General features: G+C 41.6%; 1 protein-coding gene across 1 annotated transcript in view; it reads right to left on the bottom strand.

Annotated features, from left to right (window-relative positions):
* Window positions 1-788: 788 nt before the first annotated feature.
* LOC309566988 (vomeronasal type-2 receptor 26-like) overlaps window positions 789-21,869 on the bottom strand; it is a gene marked incomplete at both ends in the record, with an annotated part of 31,734 nt that continues 10,653 nt past the window's right edge. The window contains 4 exons of the mRNA XM_082272308.1: window positions 789-800; window positions 932-1,734; window positions 8,125-8,248; window positions 17,232-18,062. Of these exons, the coding sequence (XP_082128434.1) occupies window positions 789-800; window positions 932-1,734; window positions 8,125-8,248; window positions 17,232-18,062 (1,770 nt within the window). The remainder of the gene's footprint in view (window positions 801-931; window positions 1,735-8,124; window positions 8,249-17,231; window positions 18,063-21,869) is intronic.

Genomic DNA, 21,869 nt, shown 5'->3' with positions numbered 1-21,869 from the left:
GACCTGCTTCAGTAAAAGTACTGCGGCAGGTCAGCAAGTGGTTATTTATTAAAGTGTTTAGGCATCTATGCCTTGGCCCAAACAAACTATTAAGGATACCACAAAACCCGAAGTAAGGCTTTAATGGTAATTAACAATGGCTACATATATCAAAGGAGACCTCTCTGTAGATGGTAAGAAATGTTATACAAAACACTTGGATTGTTAAAGTGGAGTTCCAGGCCCCAAATCTATTTTTTTTCAACCCCGTTGTAATTTGATCAACTTTATATGCCTCATTTAGCTGGTGTCTATAGTGTATTCCTTTTAGTTTCAGTTTAAATAAAGAACAACTACCTTGATCTCCGAAGCTGGCAGGATCCATGTCCATTGTGGGCATCTGAAGCCCTCTAGTATCTATTTCTTTGATTGGTGCAGCTGGCTACCCAGCATGAGCCTTCTGTTCTCGCGCCTGTGCAATAATGTCACTGAGTAGCGCTCCTTCCACCTGACATGTTGCTATAGCAATGGCAGTGTCGGTGAAAGTTCCAGCCCCATTGCTATAGCAACCTGTCAATCATGTCATCCCGGTCCTCCCGTGTGCGTTATTTCTAATCTGTAAATAATGTGAGATTTTGTCACTAGGCGATTCACAAGGACTCCTGGGATACATAACGCCGCTATCCCAGGAGCCCTTGCAAATCACCTAGTGACGTAATCGCCTAGGCGGAGGCACCAGGAAGTGCAGCAGACAAAAGAAAAAAAAGGTATTTTATTACAAAAAAAAATTGGAATAGCGCTTGTAATTCCTAAAACACACACTAAAAGAAGAAAAAATGAGTGGAACTCCACTTTAATGAGCATGCCTTAATAAAACATTTTTTATATTTAAATCTGGTCTCATCAGAATAATATAGCATTTTGTAAAAAATATGCAGGCAAGGATTCCTACATTTGAAGAAATGATAGCAAATATCTCTACAAGCACAGTGTTCTTCCCTGTAACACTCATATAGGCTGGGGTAAAAGCGATCCAGACACTGCAGAACACCAGCATGCTGAAGGTGATGTATTTGGCCTCATTGAAACTATCTGGTAAGTTTCTGGCCAGGAAAGCCACAAGGAAACTCACAGCTGCTAGAAGTCCCATGTAACCCAGAAGTAATGAAAATGCCACCACAGATCCTTCATTACATTGAATGATAATTTTGCCTAGACATGAGTGAGTGTTCATTTCTGGAAAAGGTGGCGAAATGGATAACCAAATCAAGCAAATTAAGATCTGAATAAATGAAAAAACAAAGACAACACCGTAGGTATATTTCGCTCGAATACATTTCTTCCAGCTACTTCCAGGCTTGGTGGCTTTGAAGGCTAGATAGACCATGATAGTCTTGGCCAAAATACAGGACATAGTCACAGAGCTGATGATACCATATAAAGTGTGACGAAGCAAGCAGGTGGCATGAACTGGACGGCCAATGAACAAAAGTACGCAGAGGAAGTTTAACATGATGGAGACCAATATAAGGAAACTCAGACTTTGATTGTTCGCTTTGATGACTGGAGTGTCTCTGTATACAATGAAGATAACCAAGATAATACATGTTTTAACAAAATGTATTAAGGAAATGATTAAAATGACGATTGCTATTGGATCATTGTTATAGGAGAGAAAATCAGTTGGTTTTGGAACACATTGGTTCTTATCATTCGGCCACTGGTCCTCTGGACACTTTATGCATGATACTTTGTCTAGAAAAAAAAAAAAAAGATAAATAATACTGCATATCTGTTAATTGTTCTTGCAAATATTATCAGCAATGAAAAAAAAATGGGTGTGATTAACTAAAGGGAGTAGAGGCTTTTCACCTAGCAAAATGAATGTTAGTAAATAAGGTTAACCTCATGTGCTAAACAAAAATCATTTTTTTAACCCCTTCCATCAGACCACCGTCCAGAACTTTAGGGGTTCTAAAAGCAAGGATGCGGAGGCTGGCATTCGAGTCATGTGACCTCTTTGATTGGCTATCACAGCAGTCCCATGATCGGAAAGCTCCCGATCGCTAGTATGCATCGGGAGCTTTCTGGCACCCGCCGCCTACCGTGTAGACATGTGCATGACGAAAATTTGTTGTTAATCTAATTTTTTAGTTTTGTTAAATTCGGTTGATTCGTTCAATCCGTATTCGGGATTCGTATTCGAAATTTGTCTTATTCTAATTTTCTTCAAATTTACAGATTTTTTCGATTTGAATCGTTAGAATCAATAAATTTTGAATCGGTTGAATCTAAAACTTTACATTTTTTTTTTTTTTTTTATTCCAATGTGGCAAAGTTAATAAACAAAAGAAAAATCTTCATCAAATGATTACAATGACTTTTTAAATCATCTTCGGCTTAACAAAAACAGCATTATTTCAAAATGGTACTCTAATAACACACACAGTCATTGAATTCAATAATACGTTTACAAATCAAATTCAATTGGAATTCAATGTCAAATTCTATTCAAATTTAAATTCGAATTTCCAAAAATTCTGACTAATTTTGTTTTGTTATTCAGAGCATTCAGGACACTTCATTTATACTGCAATTCGAGTATTCATGTACATCTGAATCTCGAAAAAACAAAACAAATTTCAGAATATTTCTGTGGAACAAAACAAACTGCACATGTCTACCACCGTGCTGGGAGCATGCAGAAACGCTTTCAGCCAGGTAAGTGGTTTACACAGGGCCGTATATATGCAGCTGCTCGTTGTTAAGGCTTGGCATCAAGGGGTTAAACTTCTATCAAACATAATTATGTATTTAAAGTGAACAGACCTTCACTTCATTCACTAACATTTACTTTGCAAAGTAAACATACACTTTTCAATGTGAACATTTACTGCTAAAGCCTACTAAGCCTCTACTACTTTGCAAAATCAACCCTACCGTGTCAGTAAAGAAAATCAATATGTGTATAAAAAAATATTTTTTAAAAATCTGATTTTTATATTTTCCATATTTAATACAACTTGTGTAATAAATAGAATTTCACAGATCAGAGAGTATCTTTAAAGTGATATTAAACCCAAAAGCAAACATTTGTTATATTCAGAGGCGTAACAAGAACCTTCAGGGCCCCGATGCAAGCCCCCCTGACCCCCAGGGTGACCCAGCCCCATGCGTCACCTCTACACACCTGGATAGGAGGGGCAGCATATAGAGGAACTGATCCCCTCCATTTTCTTCCTGCAGTATAGAGGGGATTGGATCCTTTATATACTGCCTTGCCGCCCTCCCGTCCAGGTGTAAAAGGGTGAGGCATGTGCCCCCTGGAGCATAGGGTTGGAATGAGTCGCAGCGGTGGTGGTAGTGATGGAGGGATGGAATGGGATCAGTGGCAGTGGTGGTTGTGGTGGGGTGAGATCAGTGGCAGCTGTGGTGGGATGGGATGAGTGTCAGCAGTGATAGGATGGGACAAGTGTCAGCAGTGATGGGATGGGATGAGGGGCAGTGGTGGTGGGATGGGATGAGTGTCGGCAGTGATGGGATGGGATGAGTGGCAGAAGTGGTGGGATGGGATGAATGGCAGCGGTGGTGGGATGGGATGGGATGAGTGCCAGCGGTGGTGGGATGGGATAGGATGGGATGAGTGTCAGCGGTGATGGGATGGGATGAGTGTCAGCGGTGGTGGGATGGGATAGGATGAGTGGCAGCAGTAATGGGATGGGATGAGTGTCAGCAGTGGTGGGATTAGATGGGATGGGATGAGTGTCAGCAGTGGTGTGATTGGATGGGATAGGATGAGTGTCAGTGGTGGTGGGATGGGATGGGATGAGTGGCAGCAGTAATGGGACAGGATGAGTATCAGCGGTGGTGGGATTAGATGGGATGGGATGAGTGTCAGCAGTGTTGGGATTGGATGTGATGGGATGAGTGTCAGTGGTGGTGGGATGGGATAGGATGAGTGGCAGAAGTGATGGGATGGTTGGCCGCGGTGGTGGGATGGGATGAGTGGCAGCGGTGGGGGGGTGGGAGAAGTGGCAGCAGTGGTATGATGGGGTGGGTGGCAGTAGTGGTGGTGGTGGGATGGGATCAGTGGCAGCTGTAGTGGGATGGGATGAGTAGCAGTGGTTGTGGCGGTGAAGGAGGTGGGATGAGTGGCAGCAGTGGTGATGAAGGGAGGTGAGACCAGTGGCAGCAGTGGTGGTGAAGGGCGTGAGATCAGTGGCAGTGGTGAGGGGGTGATCAGTGGCAGTGGTGAGGCGGGGCAGTGGCAGCACTGGTGGTGGTGAGGGGGGTGGGATCAGTGGCATCTGTGGTGGGGGGATGGGATGAGTAGCAGTGGTGGTGGTGAAGGGGGTGGGATGAGTGGCAGCAGTGGTTGGAAAAAGAGATGGGATCAGTGGCAGAAGTGATGGTGAAGAGGGTGAGATCAGTGGCAGCGGTGATGGTGGTGAGGGGTATGAGATCAGTGGTAGTGTTGGTGGTGAAGGGAGTGGGATCAGCGGCAGTGGTGGTGGTGAAGGGAGTGGGATCAGTGGCTGTGGTGGTGGTGAAGGGAGTGGGATCAGTGGCAGCGGTGGTGGTGGTGAAGGGGGTGGGATCAGTATCAGCAGTGGTGGTGAAGAGAATGGGATCAGTGGCAGCAGTGGTGGTAAGGGGGGTGATCAGTGGCAGCGGTGATGGTGGTGAGGGGGATGGGATCAGTGGTAGTGTTGGTGGTGAAGGGAGTGGGATCAGTGGCAGTGGTGGTGGTGAAGGAAGTGGGATCAGTGGCAGTGGTGGTGGTGAAGGTTTTCTTTTTTTAAAGGGACAGTGTAAAAATAAAAAATGAAAGGTAAAATAAATAAGAAAAAAAAAATAATAATTTAAAGCGCCTCGTCCCTCCGAGTTCCCATTTAGAAGCGAACTCATACACAAGTCGCGCCCACATATGTAAGCAGTGTTCAAACCACACATGTCAGATATCGCCATGATCATTAGAGTGAGAGCAATAATTCAACCCTAGACCTCCTCTGTAACTCTAAACTGGTAACCTGTAGAATTTTTTCTTGCCTATGGAGATTTTTAAGTACCAATGTTTGATATTGGGTATCTATTTACTCAGCGTAACAGTATCTTTCACATTATTGAAAAAAAATGGGCTCTTTTTACTGTTTTCTTAATTTTTCATTAAAAAAAGTGTGTTTTCTCCCAAATAATTGCATTTACAAGACTGCTGCACAAATACAGTGTGACATAAAGTATTGCAACAATGTCCATTTTGTTCTCTAAGGTCTCTGCCAAAAAAAAAAAAAAAATATATATATATATATATATATATATATATAATGTTTGGGGGTTCTAAGCAATTTTCTAGCAAAAAATACTGATCTTAACTTGTAAACAACAAACATCAGAAATAGGCCTGCTCTATAAGTGGTTATTCCTCAAAGTGTGGGCTATTTGCTCATTGTAAGGCTCTAGCTCTGATATAGCAGGGGATGTGACATTTGCAGAGAGACCTATACTTCCACATGCAGTGCAGGGGTCTCTTCTGCCGCATGCTGGCAGGTGACAGGATTTTCTGCTCAGGCTGTGGCTGATTTTCTAATGAAAAATTATTTTCTAAGGGCAACATTCCCTGTTAAGCAGGGAATGAAAGCAACTAGATCCCCAGTAAAACAGCAGATATTACACACATAAACACTTTCTAGGCACACATTTAACCCCTTCATTGCCCTAGATGTTAACCCCTTTCTACCCAGTGTCATTAGTACAATGACAGTGCATATTATTAGCTCCTATCAATGTAATAATGTTCCTGGTAATGTCAGTGGCAGTTAGTTCCCACAAAGTGTCAGTTAGTGTCAGATTGCCTTCTGTCTCACTATGAGTCACTGATAACCACCATTACATAGAGAACCAGTGGGGTATTGTCAAGAGGAAGATGAGAGACACCAGACCCAACAATGCAGATGAGATGAAGGCCGCTATCAAAGAAACCTGGGTTTCCATAACACCTCAGCAGTTCCACAGGCTGATCTCCTCCATGACATGCTGCATTGATGCAGTAATTCATGCAAAACGAGCCCCAACCAAGTTGTGAGTGTATACTATACTGTACATGGACATACTTTTTAGTAAGCCAACATTTTGTATTAAAAATCTTTTTTTTTTAATTGGTCTTATGTATTCTAATTTCCTGAGATACTGAATTTTCGGTTGTCACTAGCTGTAAGCCATAATCATCAAAAATAAAAGAAAGAAATGCTTGAAATATATCACTCAGTGTGTAACGCATCTATATAAAATATATGAGTTTCACTTTTTGAATTGAATTAATGCAATAAATTAATATTCTTGAGGATATTCTATATAACGAATCAGGACACCCCTGACTGGGTACCTCCGTTGACAAATGCTCCTGGTGCTTCCCGAGGGCTTCAAGCACTCCACACCAGACACCGTAACCACTTAAGACCCCACAAACCGCCGCAGTTTGATTAGAGTCTCGCCGTCTCCTACCCACCCTGGACCTACGACAAGGCTCCAGGTTCTCGTGGGTGAACCTATCTTACCCCAGAGAGTGCAGCAGAACAAGCTCTTACACAAACTCCTACAAGAGCTTAGTGATTATCTAAGGGAATATGGAAGACCATAGCAATCCCTTGCAGCATATTCCCCCAATAAAAGACAGGACTCTAGATTGAGGGTGAACTAACTCTAGAACAACTTTATTGAACAAGAACAGACTTATATACAGTTTTCACCCACAAGGTTACCACCCAATTGGACCTTGTTGAAGACTGGACGTGATATTCACAAACCAATAGGAACAGAGTTTTACACTCCCATACAGTGTACACAAACCCTCCCCTCTGGCTGATTACAGAAGCATATGCAGATGAAAGTGTATACAGGAACTAAACTAATTATCTAGCCATCTGGACAGAACAATGTGAGGTCATTAACATTTAACAATGGAACAGACAGATAAACTTTAACACGATACACTGTCCCTTCCAATACACAAATAATAGGGAAGTCTGCGAATGAGTCTTTGTGTCTCTCTCACGGCCAAGCATGGAATACACTGTGTAAGGTGGTATTAAATCTTCATATTTCTATATGAAGATTTTGCTGACAAATATTAAAGCAATCCAAACCATTACTTATCTGTCTTTCACTCATAGTGACGGTTAGTACCGTCACATTCTAATTTTATGAGCTGCATCTGTAGATGCTCAAATGTCTTCAGCCATTTTTACTCGTCTCTTCCTGATGTTTGTTGGCAATGTCAAAGTTCAAGGAATATTATGATCCATATTTGTGCTGACTGTCCTTCCATTAAGAGCTTTTGGGAATCTATACTAAAGATGTATTATAAAGTAACTGGGACATCTGTACCAAACACCCCAAAAATAACTTTACTATCTATCTTACCATCTTCATCATTTTGGACAGCTGCTAGTGCTGTCATTCCCCCTTATTGGAGATTCCCTGAGATTCCAACACCAAATGAATGGGCACTCAAATTGGATTCCATTATGGATTTAGAATTAGAACATCCATTAGCAACGGAATAGGACAGACTGGACAAACATACCACCACCACAGTACTTGGGCCTCCTGGACTGTATTTTGAAATTTGAAATAATTTTGAGACATAGCAACCTATTGAAGCAAAAGACCGTACCTAGAGTTTCTGGTAGAAGTGGAGAAAGCCCTTCCCTTTACCCTATCCCTCTCTTTTTTTTCTATCCCCCTCTTCTCCTATTTCTTATCATTCTTCTATCTTTACTTATCTATGTTCTGCTCAGCCTATTACCTAGGTCTTTCATCCGTATTTTGTCTATATTAACTGCTTGCTCCAACTTATTTTTCTAGTATTTTTTATTGTCTCTTATTCGAAAATCATTTATACTATTTGGCTACTATATAATACCCGAGAAGTTATCAGAGGGTAACAATATTGAACCATGTGGCATTCTGTTTACTAATTCTATCTATTTATCATTTCATACGTGTGTAACCAATATCTTATGATTGCTCCTTATCCTATCTTTGTTTTTGAGAATCCAATAAAATAAGATTGAACTAAAAATAGGGTTAAAGTAGAATTTTCATCTAAAGAGATAGACACACATATGCAGTTAGTAGGAGTTTTACCTGTATCATTAGAAATCTCTCCATCTGAACACTGGACACAATTATAGCAGCATTGATGAATTCCTTTTGTCATAGTTCTTCTGTAACCAATGGGACATTCTTCAGAACACTTAGAAATGGGAACCTAGAAAACAAAAAATACTTTAGACATCCTATTTTGACTTCAGTAACAATTTTTTTTTGTAACTTTATGCATTTAATTCACCTTATCCAAAATGTGGTCAGCATTTTATTCAGACTGAACTTTATGAATTTGGATGCCCTGGGCCTCATACGATTTGCAATGCTATTTTTTGCAGTTTGAATTCCCCTAGCATGTATAGTAGATTTGGACTAAAGGCTGCTCCTAACCATGATTCTTCTTTATGCCTGCTACTGCTGATGCCAGGCTTCAGCAGGCTTTGAATAAGCATTAGGAGGTGCTGAAGCCTGCTAGCAGCAGCACTCCAGTTAAGATCTGTATTCCACATTTACAAACTGGAGTTGAACAAAACTTGCTGAAAGCTCTGCAGGTGCTTTTCAAAGCTTGCTGTTCACACTGCTCTTATACAAACTGAAACCTATCTGAAACAAGCATTATACACACTTTATTTGGAAACTGGTTCAGATTTATGGTTTGGAAATGCAGAATTTTGGAGGTTAGTGAATTAACAAAAAGTTCTTCCAAACCACAACTGTCTATTGACTACTGTGAAATGATGAGTAGCTGAAGTAGCATTATAGGGAAAAATATCACATGGAATAAAGATGAAAAAAAAAAACTGAATGGGGGGTTTACCCTAAACAAATAAATTGGCTTAAAAATACTTAAGGGGTCTATTTATAAATATTTTAGACAAGATTTACTCTAAACTGTAATCCAAAATGTATTGATGTTTCTATGCTGGAAAAATATGTGGATTATAGGTAAAAGTTGTGTGAATGTGCTGTAAAAATGTTGAAAAAATACTGTATACATAAGTGTAGAAAATAATTATTACAGCCTTTTCTGTATTTATTAAAATTCAGCATCTACAAAAAGTGTAGCTGCTGACTTTTAATAAACACACACTCACCTGTCCCATGATCCAGCGATGCGGCCCCCCGAAGCCTCAATCCTCTCTCTCTGGTTGCGACGGCACTGGCATCACTAGTGTGGGCACCCGGCTGTAACAGCTAGGTGCGCAATGCGTGTGTGCGAGTCGCGCTGCGCATCTTGGTTGGTCGGAAATCTTCTGGGACCTCTGGCGTGTCCCAGAAAATTGCAGGGAGGGAGGGGGAGAGGAGAACTTCCGCTCCAGGCACCGCGGAAGTGGGAGCGGGTACATGCACCCCCACCCAAAAAAAAAATGACATGCCAAATGTGGCATGTCAGGGGTTTATGACTACTTAAAGCGGAAGTTCCACTTTTGGGTGGAACTTCACTTTAAGTACATACAAAGACATTGCAGTATTTAGTTTGCAGGTTATTTTTAACTAACTTGAGTTTTTTATTTTTTTAAGCTGACAGTGTATATGTTCTACACTTTTTAGACCATACTTGTACTTATTTCAAGTCAGTGATTTACTAGTAGTGATGAGCCGAACATCCCCCTGTTCGGTTCGCAACAGAACATCTAAAACAGGGGAAATGTTCTAGCGAACATACGAACAATCACAAGTCCTCATTTTAAAGGCTTAAATGTAAGTGACAATTAAACACCTGCTTGCCAGGGGAGATTCAAACCTATAGCCTCTAACTTGCAAGCCCGTTATTCTGCCAGCTATGCCAACAAGCCAGCTGATTAACCTAAGACTCTTTCTGCTTTGCTGACGTCAGTAATTTATTCACTGTACCTGAGCAATGGATTATGGGGCGCTGGTGATGTCAGAGCCTTATAAAAGAGCTGTCAAATTCAGATAGAAGTTAGTTGGGCAGAGAGAGTCTTAGGTTAACCACTTGCCGACCGCCTCCTGTAAATTTACTGTGGCATGCAGCCGCTTACAGGCAAAGTGACGTAGTACTACGTTGCTTGCCAAGGAGCCTGTAGGGGATGAGCGCGAGCGCCTGCGGCTCCCTCCACCCGCCCATCCCCTGCCTAGCTAGCGCGTGTGACCGGTGGCTTCGATGGTCGCTGGCTACTTGCGATCTCCCGCAGGAGAGGGAGAAAGACAGACGGCTGATGTAAACACAGCTGTCTGTCATTTTCCCTTAGATCATCACAGAGGCTATGCGATCCTGATGTGTGGGATCATATGTTTCTGTGATGATATAATAAGCCACGCCCCCTAACAGTCAGAATCACGCCCTTAGGGACACACTTAACCCCTTGATCACCAATAAAGTTAACCCCTTCCCTGCCAGTGTCATTTTTACAGTAACAGTGCATATTTATAGCACTGATTACTGTAGTAATGTCACTGGTACCCCCAAAAGTGTCAAAAATGTCAGTCAGGGGTCCGATCTGTCTGCCGCAATGTCGCAGTCCCGCAAAAAAAAAAAAAATGCAGATCCCCGCCATTACTAGTAAAAAAAACCCCCAATAAAAATGACATACATCTTTCCAGTGGTTAGTAAACGCAATAACTTTTATGCAAACCTATCAAAATACGCTTATTGCGATTTTTTTTTCACCAAAAATATGTATCAGAACACAAATTGGCCTAAAATGTTAAAAAATTTTGATTTTTACATTTTTTTTGAGAATTTCATATAAAATAATGTGAAAAATATTGTTATTTTTTCAGAATTGGAGCTCTTTTTTGGTTTATAGCGCAAAAAATAAAAATCGCACAGGTGATCAAATACCACCAAAAGAAAGCTCTGTTTGTGTGAAAAAAGGACATCAATTTCATTTGGATACAGTGTTGCATGACCGCGCAATTATCCGTTAAAGTCACGTAGTGCTGAATTGCAAAATAGGGCCTGGACTTTGAGCAGCCAAATCTTCCGGGCTGAAGTGGTTAATCAGCTGACTCGGTGGCGTAGCTGGTAGAATAATGGGCTAGCAAATGGCCAGCGGGTGATCAATATTATTTATGGATTTTAATTAAAACCTGTTAATTGTCCCCGCCCCTCTGACGTAACATAAGTAATTTATTCACTGCACGAGCAGTGAATTATGGGGCACTGGCGACGTCAGAGCCCTATAAAAGAGCTGTCAAACTCAGATAGAAGTTAGTTAGGCAGAGGGATTCTTAGGTTAAACAGCTGGCTTGGTGGCGTAGGTGCTAGAATAACGGGCTTGCATATGCGAGCCTGTGGATTTGATTCCCTAGTTTGCAGGTTATTTTTAACTAACTTGAGTTTTTAATTTTTTTAAAACTGACAATGTATACATTCCACACTTTTTAGACCATACTTGTGCTTGTTTCAAGTCAGTGATTTACTAGTAGTGATGAGCTGAACATTCCCCCTGTTCGGTTCGCACCAGAACATCTCAAACAGGGAAAATGTTCTAGCGAACATATGAACAATCACAAGTCCTCATTTTAAAGGCTTAAATGTAAGTGACTATTAAACATCCGCTTGCCAGGGGAGATTCACCCCATGGCCTCTAACTTGCAAACCTGTTATTCTACCATCTACGCCACCAATCCAGCTGATTAACCTAAGACTCTTTCTGCTTAACTAACTTCTATCTGAGTTTGACAGCTCTTTTATAGGGCTCTGATGTCACCAGCACCCCATAATCCACTGCTCAAGTACAGTGAATAAATTACTGACGTCAGTGCACCTGAGCAATGGATTATGGGTTCGCTGGTGATGTCAGAGCCCTATAAAAGAGCTGTCAAATTTAGATAGAAGTTAGTTAGGCAGAGAGAATCTTAGGTTTATCAGCTGGCTCGGTGGCATAGCTGGTAGAATAATGGGCTAGCAAATGGCCAGCGGGTGATCAATATTATTTATGGATTTTAATTAAAACCTGTTAATTGTCCCCGACCCTTCTGATGTGACATCAGTAATTTATTCACTGTACCTGAGCAGTGGACTATGGGGTACTGATGATGTCAGAGCCCTATAAAAGAGCTGTCAAACTCAGATAGAAGTTAGTTAGGCAGAGGGAGTCTTAGGTTAAACAACTGGCTTGGTGGCATAGGTGCTAGAATAACGGGCTTGCATTTGCGAGGCTGTGGGTTTGAATCCCTAGCCAGTGGATTATTAATATTAATTATGGATATTAAATAAAACCTATAAAATTAATTATGGATGCGGGGACTCGATGTTTCCTTGAAAAAGCCCATTTGTTCGCCATTCAAAGTTCCCTTGAAAAGGCCCATTTGTTCGACGAACGGGCGAACAGGCAGTGTTCAAGTTGAACTTAGGTTTGACTCGAACATGAAGCTCATCACTATTTACTAGTCAAGACTACTATGGATGAGGAAACCTGCCGAGGTTAGGTTGTTAAACAGTTTTGCAAATGTTGTTCAAGGTTAATAAACTTTGCAGCAAACCATATTAAAGTCAGGGGGGGGGTTAAATGTTGGTACTTCGTATTGCTAATAAGCAAGCTTTTTTCAAACTAAAGACATGAGATGATGGGCACTGTTGTAGGGGACATGCACTGATGCAAAAATTTACAGCAAAGTATAGCACAGCATAGTATATCTCTCCCATCTCTCCCTGTTTATAACTGTCAACTATCCCTAACAATAACACAATGACAACATGGCTGCTGTAATCCAACCCTTTTATAGCGGGGCTGTTTTATCCATTATCAAGAATAACAGCTCCTTTGGCTTGGGCAAAGGCTATGCACTGCATTATGAATTGTTTCCTTATTTTTTAGTGCAAACCACTTTTCAGCCAAAAGTTTGTTATTCTCACCCCTATGATACTGGCAAACCCAAAACTCATCCCCAATAACAACTCCTACATCATCAAAAGCCAATTTAGTGATAGCATCCTATACAGTAAGTTTGATTCACCACACAATTTTTCTTTAAGGTAAGAATATTTTCAGTCAAAGTACTCACCTCATTTTACAATCCTCCCCATAATAACCTGTTGTCAGGAGCTGGGTGTGAACCTGGGACCTCGGCTGTGTCTGGTAGCAACTCTTCTTATGGAGCCAACTGAAATGCTGAACAGCTTCCTGTCTCACTGCAAAGAAAGCCTTCTTTCTTGCTTCTCGTGAATCTTAAACTCTTTGCTATGCCAACGAACTTCCTAATTTAAGCCATGTCTGCATTTCCAGTTTGCCAGATTATTATGCTTCCTCGCTCTGGGCACTCCTGCTGCCATCCGTATCTTTGCTACCATTTGTTACCAACCTTTGGCTTGTTTTTTGACTATGCTTATGCTTAATCCCAACCCGCAACCACTTTTTATTGAACTTTGGCTTGTTTACTGACTATGCCCTCTGCTTGATCCCTACCTGCTGTATCTGCTACTGGACCCTGGCTTTCTCATCTCGAGGGGGAGAGATCCTGAGGACCACAACCTGGTACTAACATAGAGCAAAACCCATCTCTACCATTAAGACCTCTGGTGAACACTGGTTAGTACTTAGACCCCACACTTTTGGTGAGCCTGTATCATCCACCAGGGTGACCTGCTTTTTCACTTATCCAGCTGGTCAGTAGGAGCCTCTATTCTGCTATAGCTACTCGTCTCCAAGCCTGACCCCTGCTCATAACACTTATATTATTCAGTGTTATATTACATATATTATTCAGTGTTGCAGCACACTTACCACACCATGTTTCCAGTAGAGCTCAACTTCTTTGGCTACAAATGCTTTTCCTTCTTGCAGTGAGGCATTGAAAACTGCAAAATGCTTGAATCGAAATCTATTATTATTTACAACTGCATAGCTATATATGTTGTAAAAAGTATCCATTTCTCCTCTCTTGTTAAAAAAGACTTCTTCCCCCAAGGGATCTTGGTAGTGAACACTTGATAAAAAGAACTAAAAAATACAAATGTTAAAACCGAGCTTTGATCTTTTGGGTTATTTATGTTACAAAATATTGTAGATGTGATATTAGGGTTGATTTACTAAAGGCAAATAGACTGTGCACTGTGCAAGTACAGTTGCGATCTGATGTCTTGGTGGGATCATTGGATTTGGTAAGCGGACAATTTTCACATATAGAGCACATCGGTGACACACTTTCCCATTGTGGATTATTTCAGCTGCACTACAAACAGTTTATTGTATTTGCATGTGGGAATGTTGGAGCATCACCTCTTAACTAAACACATTGAATTATGTAACACTGGACGATTCATGAACTTTTTGCACCATTTTTTATTTGTCATTTTTTATTCGCCAAAAAAATCTTATTGATGTAATTCACTTGATTACACCATTCTAGGCAACAAGAGTTTCACTTATCCAGAGACACTTTGCCATTTGAAAATTCACTATTGTTTGATTTTGCTTAACCACCTCCTGACCGGGCCATATCCGAATGACGGCTACAGTGTGGTTGGTTTATTCTGGGAGGGCGTACAATGATGTCCTCCCAGAATCGCGCTTCCTGGGGCATGCACACGGAAATGTCTGTGTTCGCTGTGTCTGAGGGACCCTGCGCATCACGGATCGTGTTAAAGGGCCAATGACAGTGGCCCTTTACCACGTTATTGCTCCGTCAAATGCGCATGTCTGGTTCCGTTCTCTCCTCTCCTTGCACACTGTACACAGCGATTGGTAAAGCATGCGAGGAGAGAGACTGCAGCTGCACTCATCCCCTGCCTCCTCCATTCCTCAGTTATGCCTATCCATGCCACATCCATGCCTCATCTGTGCCACATTAAGGCCTCATTCATGCCCATCCATGCCAGATTCATGCCTCAACATTGCCCATCTGTGCCACATCCATGCCCATCCGTGCCACATTCATGCCTCATCTGTGTCCACTCATGCCACCTCACTGCTCATCTGTGCTCATCCATGCCCCATCCATGCTCTTCCATGCCATGTCAGTGCTCATCCATGCCACGCCAGTGCTCATCCGTGCCACATCAGTGCTCATCCATGCCACATTCATGCCATGACAGTGCTCATCTGTGCCACATCAGTGCCCATCTGTGCCATATCCATGCCACGTCAGTGCTCATACATGCCACATCAGTGCCCATCTGTGCCATATCCATGCCACGTCAGTGCTCATACATGCCATGTCAGTGGTCATCCATGCCTCATCCATGTCATATCAGTGCTCATCCGTGCCACATCCATGCCACGTCAGTGCTCATCCGTGCCACATCCATGCCACATCAGTGCTTATCCATGCCACATCCATGCCATGTCAGTGCTCACCCATGCTATATCCATGCCACGTCAGTGCCACATCCATGCCATGTCAGTGCTCATCTGTGCAACATAAGTGCTCATCTGTGACACATCCATGCCACGTCAGTGCTCATCCATGCCACATCCATGCCACATCAGTGCTCATCCATGCACGTCAGTGGACATCTGTGCCTCATCAATGCCATGTCAGTGCTCATCCATGCCACATCCATGCCACGTCAGTGCTCATCTGTGCCACATAAGTGCTCATCCGTGACAAATCCATGCCACTTCAAAGCTCATCCGTGTCACATCCATGCCACGTCAGTGCTCATCCGTGCCACATCAGTGCTCATCTGTGCCACATTAATGCTCACCCATGCCACATCCATGCCACATCAGTGCTCATTCATGCCACATCAGTGCTAGCCAGTGCCACTACAGTGCTTATCAGTGCCCTACAGTGCCTCACAAAATTGTAATGGGAAGTCAGGAAATGACGGTGTTGGGACTCTGTATGTGGCTAGGCTGTGTAAAAGTCTCACACATGTGGTATCTCCATACTCAGGAGGAGTAGCAGAATGTATTTTGGGGTTATAATTTTTGCTATGTGTTAGAAATATCTTATAAATGAACAACTTTGTGTAAAAAAAATGTGTTTTCATTTTCTTTCCACATTTTCCAAAAACTTGTGGAAAAAAATGACACATTTAAAAGATACATTATCCCTCCTCGATTATGTGTTAGGGTGTTTGCTTTCCAAAATGGGGTCATTTTGTGGGCGTTTCCATTGTCCTTGTGCTCCAGGGCCTTCAAAATTGTGATAGATTGACAGGAAATTATATGTGTAATTTTTGCTCCTAGAACACCTGGAGGTGCTACTTGGATGTTGTGGCCAGGCTGTGGAAAAGTGTCACATATGTGGTATCACCATTCTCAAGAGGAGTAGCAGAAAGTATTTTGGGGTGTAGTTGCAAGTATGCCTATACTGTGTGTGAGAAACAACTTGGTAATTATGACCATTTTGTGAAAAAATAAAAAAATAAATCTTCATTTTGCAAAGAATTGTGAAAAAAAATTACAACTTCAAAAAACTCACCATGCCTCTTACTAAATACCTTGGAATGTCTGCTTTCCAAAAAGGGGTCATTTGGGGGGTATTTGTACTTTACTGGCTTGTTAGGCTCTCAAGAATTGAAATAGGCCGTCAGTACATCAGGTGTGATCAATTTTCAATGATAGGCACCCTAGCTTTTAGACTCTGGGTTCTTTTTACCAAAGATATGTAGCAGTATAAATTTTGACCAAAATGTATGAAGAAAAATGACAAAATTTGCAAAATGTTAAAACTGAAACAAAGAAAAATGCATTTTTTTTACAAAATGTTTCCATTTATGGCGCAACAAATAAAAAACCCAATGATGATTAAAGCGGAGAAAAGAAAGAAAGCTCTATTTGTGTTAAAAAAAGGACCTAAATGTCATATGGGTCCAGTGTTGCATGACTGATTAATTGTCATTCAAAATGTGAGAACACCGAAAGCTGAAAATTGGTCTGGTTAGGAAGGGGGTTTAAGTGCCCAGTGGGTAAGTGGTTAATGCATTAGTGATTGAATCTACCTAAAATGAATCTGTGGGTTTGCACTGCATGGCCAAAACACATATGCTATAGAATGGGCCTTATTCCAGTCACTTCCATTAAATTGCTGCTTTTTTTTACATTTACACTGCCTACCCAGCATAACTCTGCTGTTGTTCCCACTACACCATAAAATATATACAGTACATGAACACAAAGATGAAAACCAAAACATATTCTTTTTAAAACAAGCACGTATGGCCCCCAAGTTGATGGGCACCTTTGAAGAATCATTTTAGAACAAAGTCGCAAACACAGTGGCTCTGTTACCTTATTAATGTTTGTATGACCTCTTAGGTAACAATTTCCAGGATGTCTGGACATAAATAATTGCATTTCATGAAGAGCATGTGCCATAGCATAGACAGCTTTATAAACTTGATAAGCTGTGCCAAACTTTTCAGTGTTATACAGATGGTTGCCTAGCTGATTTAACCTAACACTGCTGTTGCATGGATGCAATGCGATTTCGTAATTGTTCTCAATTTGAAAATTTAAGAGTTTATTTGAGGTAAGGCACTTGAAATAAATAGCAAGAATATGTTCTTGAATCAGGTCATTCGGACGATTTGAGGTGCTGATGTTATTTAGAAATATTGTCAGATTTGGGATGTTCTTTGCTGAAGGAGAGAACACCAAACCTCCATGGAATGATGTCTTGAATTTTGAAGCAAGAAGAATATGAACTATTGGACCTGCTGGTACAATTAATGTTTTATCCTGATAACCGTTACTTGCCAGTCCAATAAACCTGGCAGTGATCAATGAAAGGGAGCAAAGTACAACAATTTTTGAGGTTGATTTATGAAAGATTTCTTTTTTCTTTAATGTTGCTTCTTGTCCTTCTCCAATTCTCTCAGAAGCTATCTGAATAATGTATTCAACACATATTTCATACACAGCAGCTGCTCCCTTTAACTCTTGACTCCTCTTCTCACCACCATCATCATGGGATGTTATAACACCAATCCATGTCCAGCCAAAGTGTGCCAACAACTTAGCAATGGCTAGATACTGGTTCTGGTCACTGGGAAGTGTTTGGAAGAAGGATGGGTAAAGGTGCTTATTGGTTAGGAGAGGATCTGTTGCACCATAACTGATCTAAACAATAAAACACATAATTATTATTGCAACAAGCAGGTAACATGCCCAATCACATTAACCTCCCTGGCAGTCTGATCATGTCAGAATTTTGGATCTCAAAGGTACAAACATAACAAGAAAAAATGTAATGCTGAGTAATAAACAAGAAAATGCGGCTTGCATGAATACAGAGCAATGGGTATAAAGCAGACCATAACTGAAAGACGTCGGCACATAGGACAGGTTTATCATCCTGCAGAGTGTGCCTATTGGCCAAACAGAGGTGAACCTCAACCAACCCCCAATCTACTGGCAGGGCCCGGCCCCGGAGAAAGTCCTCCGGAGGGGCCCCTCAAGACCGAGGCCCCCAGTAACCATAAACACCATTCATAGTTGCTGCTGTTACTACATGTTGAAATAATGAAAACAACAAACACAGAACATAGACACAGAAACCAAATGAAAAATAAAAATAAAACAAACCCAGACCTCAGAGGGGCCAAAGAGAAAAAGGAAACAATAAAAGGAGCAGTAGAATGAAAGAAGAAAAGAGAGGAAACGAAGAGGCCTAGAGGATACACACCCATAGAGGAAGCAGAGCCGGAAGGGGAATCCCCGGTTCCCAAACGAGGAGAGATGCACCCCCCAGATCCCACCCCCAGGAGACTAAGCATTAGGGATCTCCTCAGAGCAAAACATCCACCCTGTCCAAGTATCCATGAAATAAGACTGCTTGTAGAGTCAGGACCCTCCTCTCAGCCTTCATAACCCAATTCACTTCCTTCTTCCATTCAGCTAAGGTAGGACATGTGGTCTGTTTCCAGTGTCGTGGGATGAGACACTTGGCAGCATTGAGTAGAAATGGTATGACACTACGTTTGTATTTCTTAATTGCGATGTGAGTATCATGAAAAAGGTACTGGAGCGGGGTGCGTTAGGAGGGGTAATAACTAGTTTTTGAATCCAAGGATGAACTACATCCCAGAAAGGTTTGAGGACTGGGCAGTCCCGCTAAATATAGAGAAACGTGCCCTCCTGGCCGTAACCCCTCCAGCAACGTGAATCAGTGGTAGGAAACATGTGTTTCAACTTCGAGGGATTCCTGTAACATCGGGACAGGAGTTTATAGGAAGATTCCTGGATCCTAGTACTAATAGAGGAGACGTGTGCAAGGCGCAATATCCTAGACAGCTGTTGGGTCGTGGTACATTGTTTTGCATGGAAATCTGTTGTTTTATAGTTTAGGCCTGTAATGTTTAGGAATAATTCACTTAAATCTGTCCAAACAAGAGTCTAGTAGACATCCCGGTATGATAAAGTCTGAAACACAAAATTATAATATAATAATAATACATTTTATTCAATAATATAATCAAACCAAAAACACTGAAATGTGTACAAACAAGGGATGCGATATTAGTAGTCACTGTGATAAAGGTTTAGTAAACATCTTGGGTATGAAAGATTTTGAAACATGGGACTTCACAAAATCTGACGTCACAATCGGGACATTAGAATCTGGTTTCCGTTCTTATTTTCCTTCCACTGTCATCTCTCTTCAAGCAACAAACCACGCACATCCTTGTAGGTGCTGACTTTTTTTCAGTTGGTGGGATGTAGTCCATGAAGTGACGATCAGTCAGGCATTCCAGGTTGACAACGCCAACAGCACCACTTCCAGATCTATTCACACCCATTGATGGTGTTTGGTGATTCAGAAAGATATGTTCGGCAACTTTCCAACTTTTGAAGTCCGAATGAATCACAGGCTTGTCACTCTTTTTTTTTAGCAGAATGTAGGCATTCTACAAGCATTGCTCAAGAAGATGTCTGAAGATCTTCTTATAGTGCATATTTTCCTGTTTCCTCATTACTGGGTAGAATGTCATTGCTTGGTCGGTTTCTGTGGACACCTCCCATGGTGTTGTTGTAGTTAATCACCACTTGTGGCTTCATGACTTCTTTCCCACCTTTCATTCATACCATAACAGTGGAGGTATTAGGCGCTGTACTCATTAAGTACATATCTTTCTTGTCCTGCCATCGCAGTGCCATCATTTTGCCTTTCTGCCAGGCAACCATTTCTCCTATCTTGAGCTTCTTTTTGCCAAACATTGGAGGGATGTCGTGCCGGTTAGCCCATACGGTTCCATAGGCATCAGTTTTGTTTTGCAGTAGAACCTCATAAAGTTCAGGAGATGTATACGAGTTGTCAGTTGTTACACAATAACCCTGATTTAGCAATGGCTCAATTAGTGAAAGAACAGAAGATGTTGCCATTCCATAATTGCTGTTTTTTTTTTTTTATCAAATTTTGTTTCTTTTTCAGAGTATATCACTGAATTCCAAATGTAGCCAGTTGACGTTCCACATAGCATGTAGGATTTTACGCCAGATCGTGCCCCTTTTGATGCAATGTATTGCACCCAGCTGAGCCTTCCATTGTAGGCCATTAGACTTTCACCTATGCTGATGTCTCTTTCTGGCACATAGCTCCATTGGAAATTCTGTAGAATCATTTGATATACTTCCCAAATTTTCTTTCGTTTTGGTGCAGGATGAGTAGTTTTATCAAATTCTTCATTGATTTTGAAGTGGAGATATTTCATTATGAGGGAAAATCTGTACTTTGACATGACCGTGCCAAAGAATGGAGTGGCAAGTAATGTATTTGTACTTCTGCAGGGGTTTCTCCACTACTCCCTGAAGAATTATTAGGCCCAGAAATTTCCAAATGTCATCTTTGGTCACCGGTTTCCACTTTCTGCATCTTGCAAACTTCTGATGAGTAGGCAATTATTGCTCTTTGTACCGCTTTGTCTCGTTAACTTTTTTTTTCAATAACCTCATTGGTCAGAAATAATTGTAGGCAGTGGCTGCTGGTCAATAGGAGGCGCAGGCTGCACTGCTAGGGGAAAACATATGGGCTCCAAACATTTTACCAGAGCAGGTGTACATTCATGAAGGGTTCATTTAATGCACTATAGTTCTTTAAAGCGGAGTTCCACCCATTTGTTAAGTTAAGATTTATGTAATCCCCTTTAAATATGCTTTTACCAATGCAAACAATTTTTTACTTTTTTGAAAGGAAATCCCATTTTTCTTCATTATTCATCCGCACTTCCGGGTCCTGCCGCCTATAGGCGATTAGCAAGGGCTCCTGGGATAGCGGCGTCATGTATCCCAGCAGCCTTTGCGATTGGCCTAGTGACGAAATCTCGCGTTATTGCCAAACCGGCATCAGCTGTTCTCAGGGATGTATTGCATTCAGTCCGCGCTCCGCCCCACCTCCGCACGCCTCCTCTCAGTGAGCTCTACGGGATGTAATGCTTTCAGTTCGCGCTCACTGAGAGGAGGCGGGGTGAAGTGTGGACTGAATGCAATACATCCCTGAGAACAGCTGATGCTGGTCTGGCAATAACGCAAGATTTTGTCACTAGGCAATTTTGCAAGGGCTGCTGGGATACATAACGCTGCTATCCCAGGAGCCCTTGTGAATCGCCTAGTGACATAATCGCCTATAGGTTGCAACACCCAGAAGTGCGGCTGTTTTATAATAACAATAGAAAGCTTGTGATTAATTGATGTACATGGCTGAAGGTATGCACTGCCATTATCAACAGGGAAAAATTTTAAAAACATGCTTGACGTTTGGTTGACAGATAATGTTTAAGACCCCACAACCATTTGTCATCTCTTAAAAAAACATGTACCTCATTGTCCTTGAAAAAATGTCCCTTGCTCGAGCACTGCTGAGGGATGTCTCTGCACCGGCAACTATCCTAAGACATTACTATCTGTGCTGCTGGTATATTTTGCAGGACG

Source organism: Pelophylax lessonae (assembly GCF_965119305.1).
Source record: "Pelophylax lessonae genome assembly, chromosome: 1".
Lineage (NCBI taxonomy): Eukaryota > Metazoa > Chordata > Amphibia > Anura > Ranidae > Pelophylax > Pelophylax lessonae.
The sequence above is the reverse complement of the archived record's forward strand: the minus strand, read 5'-3'. Positions and strand labels throughout refer to the sequence as shown.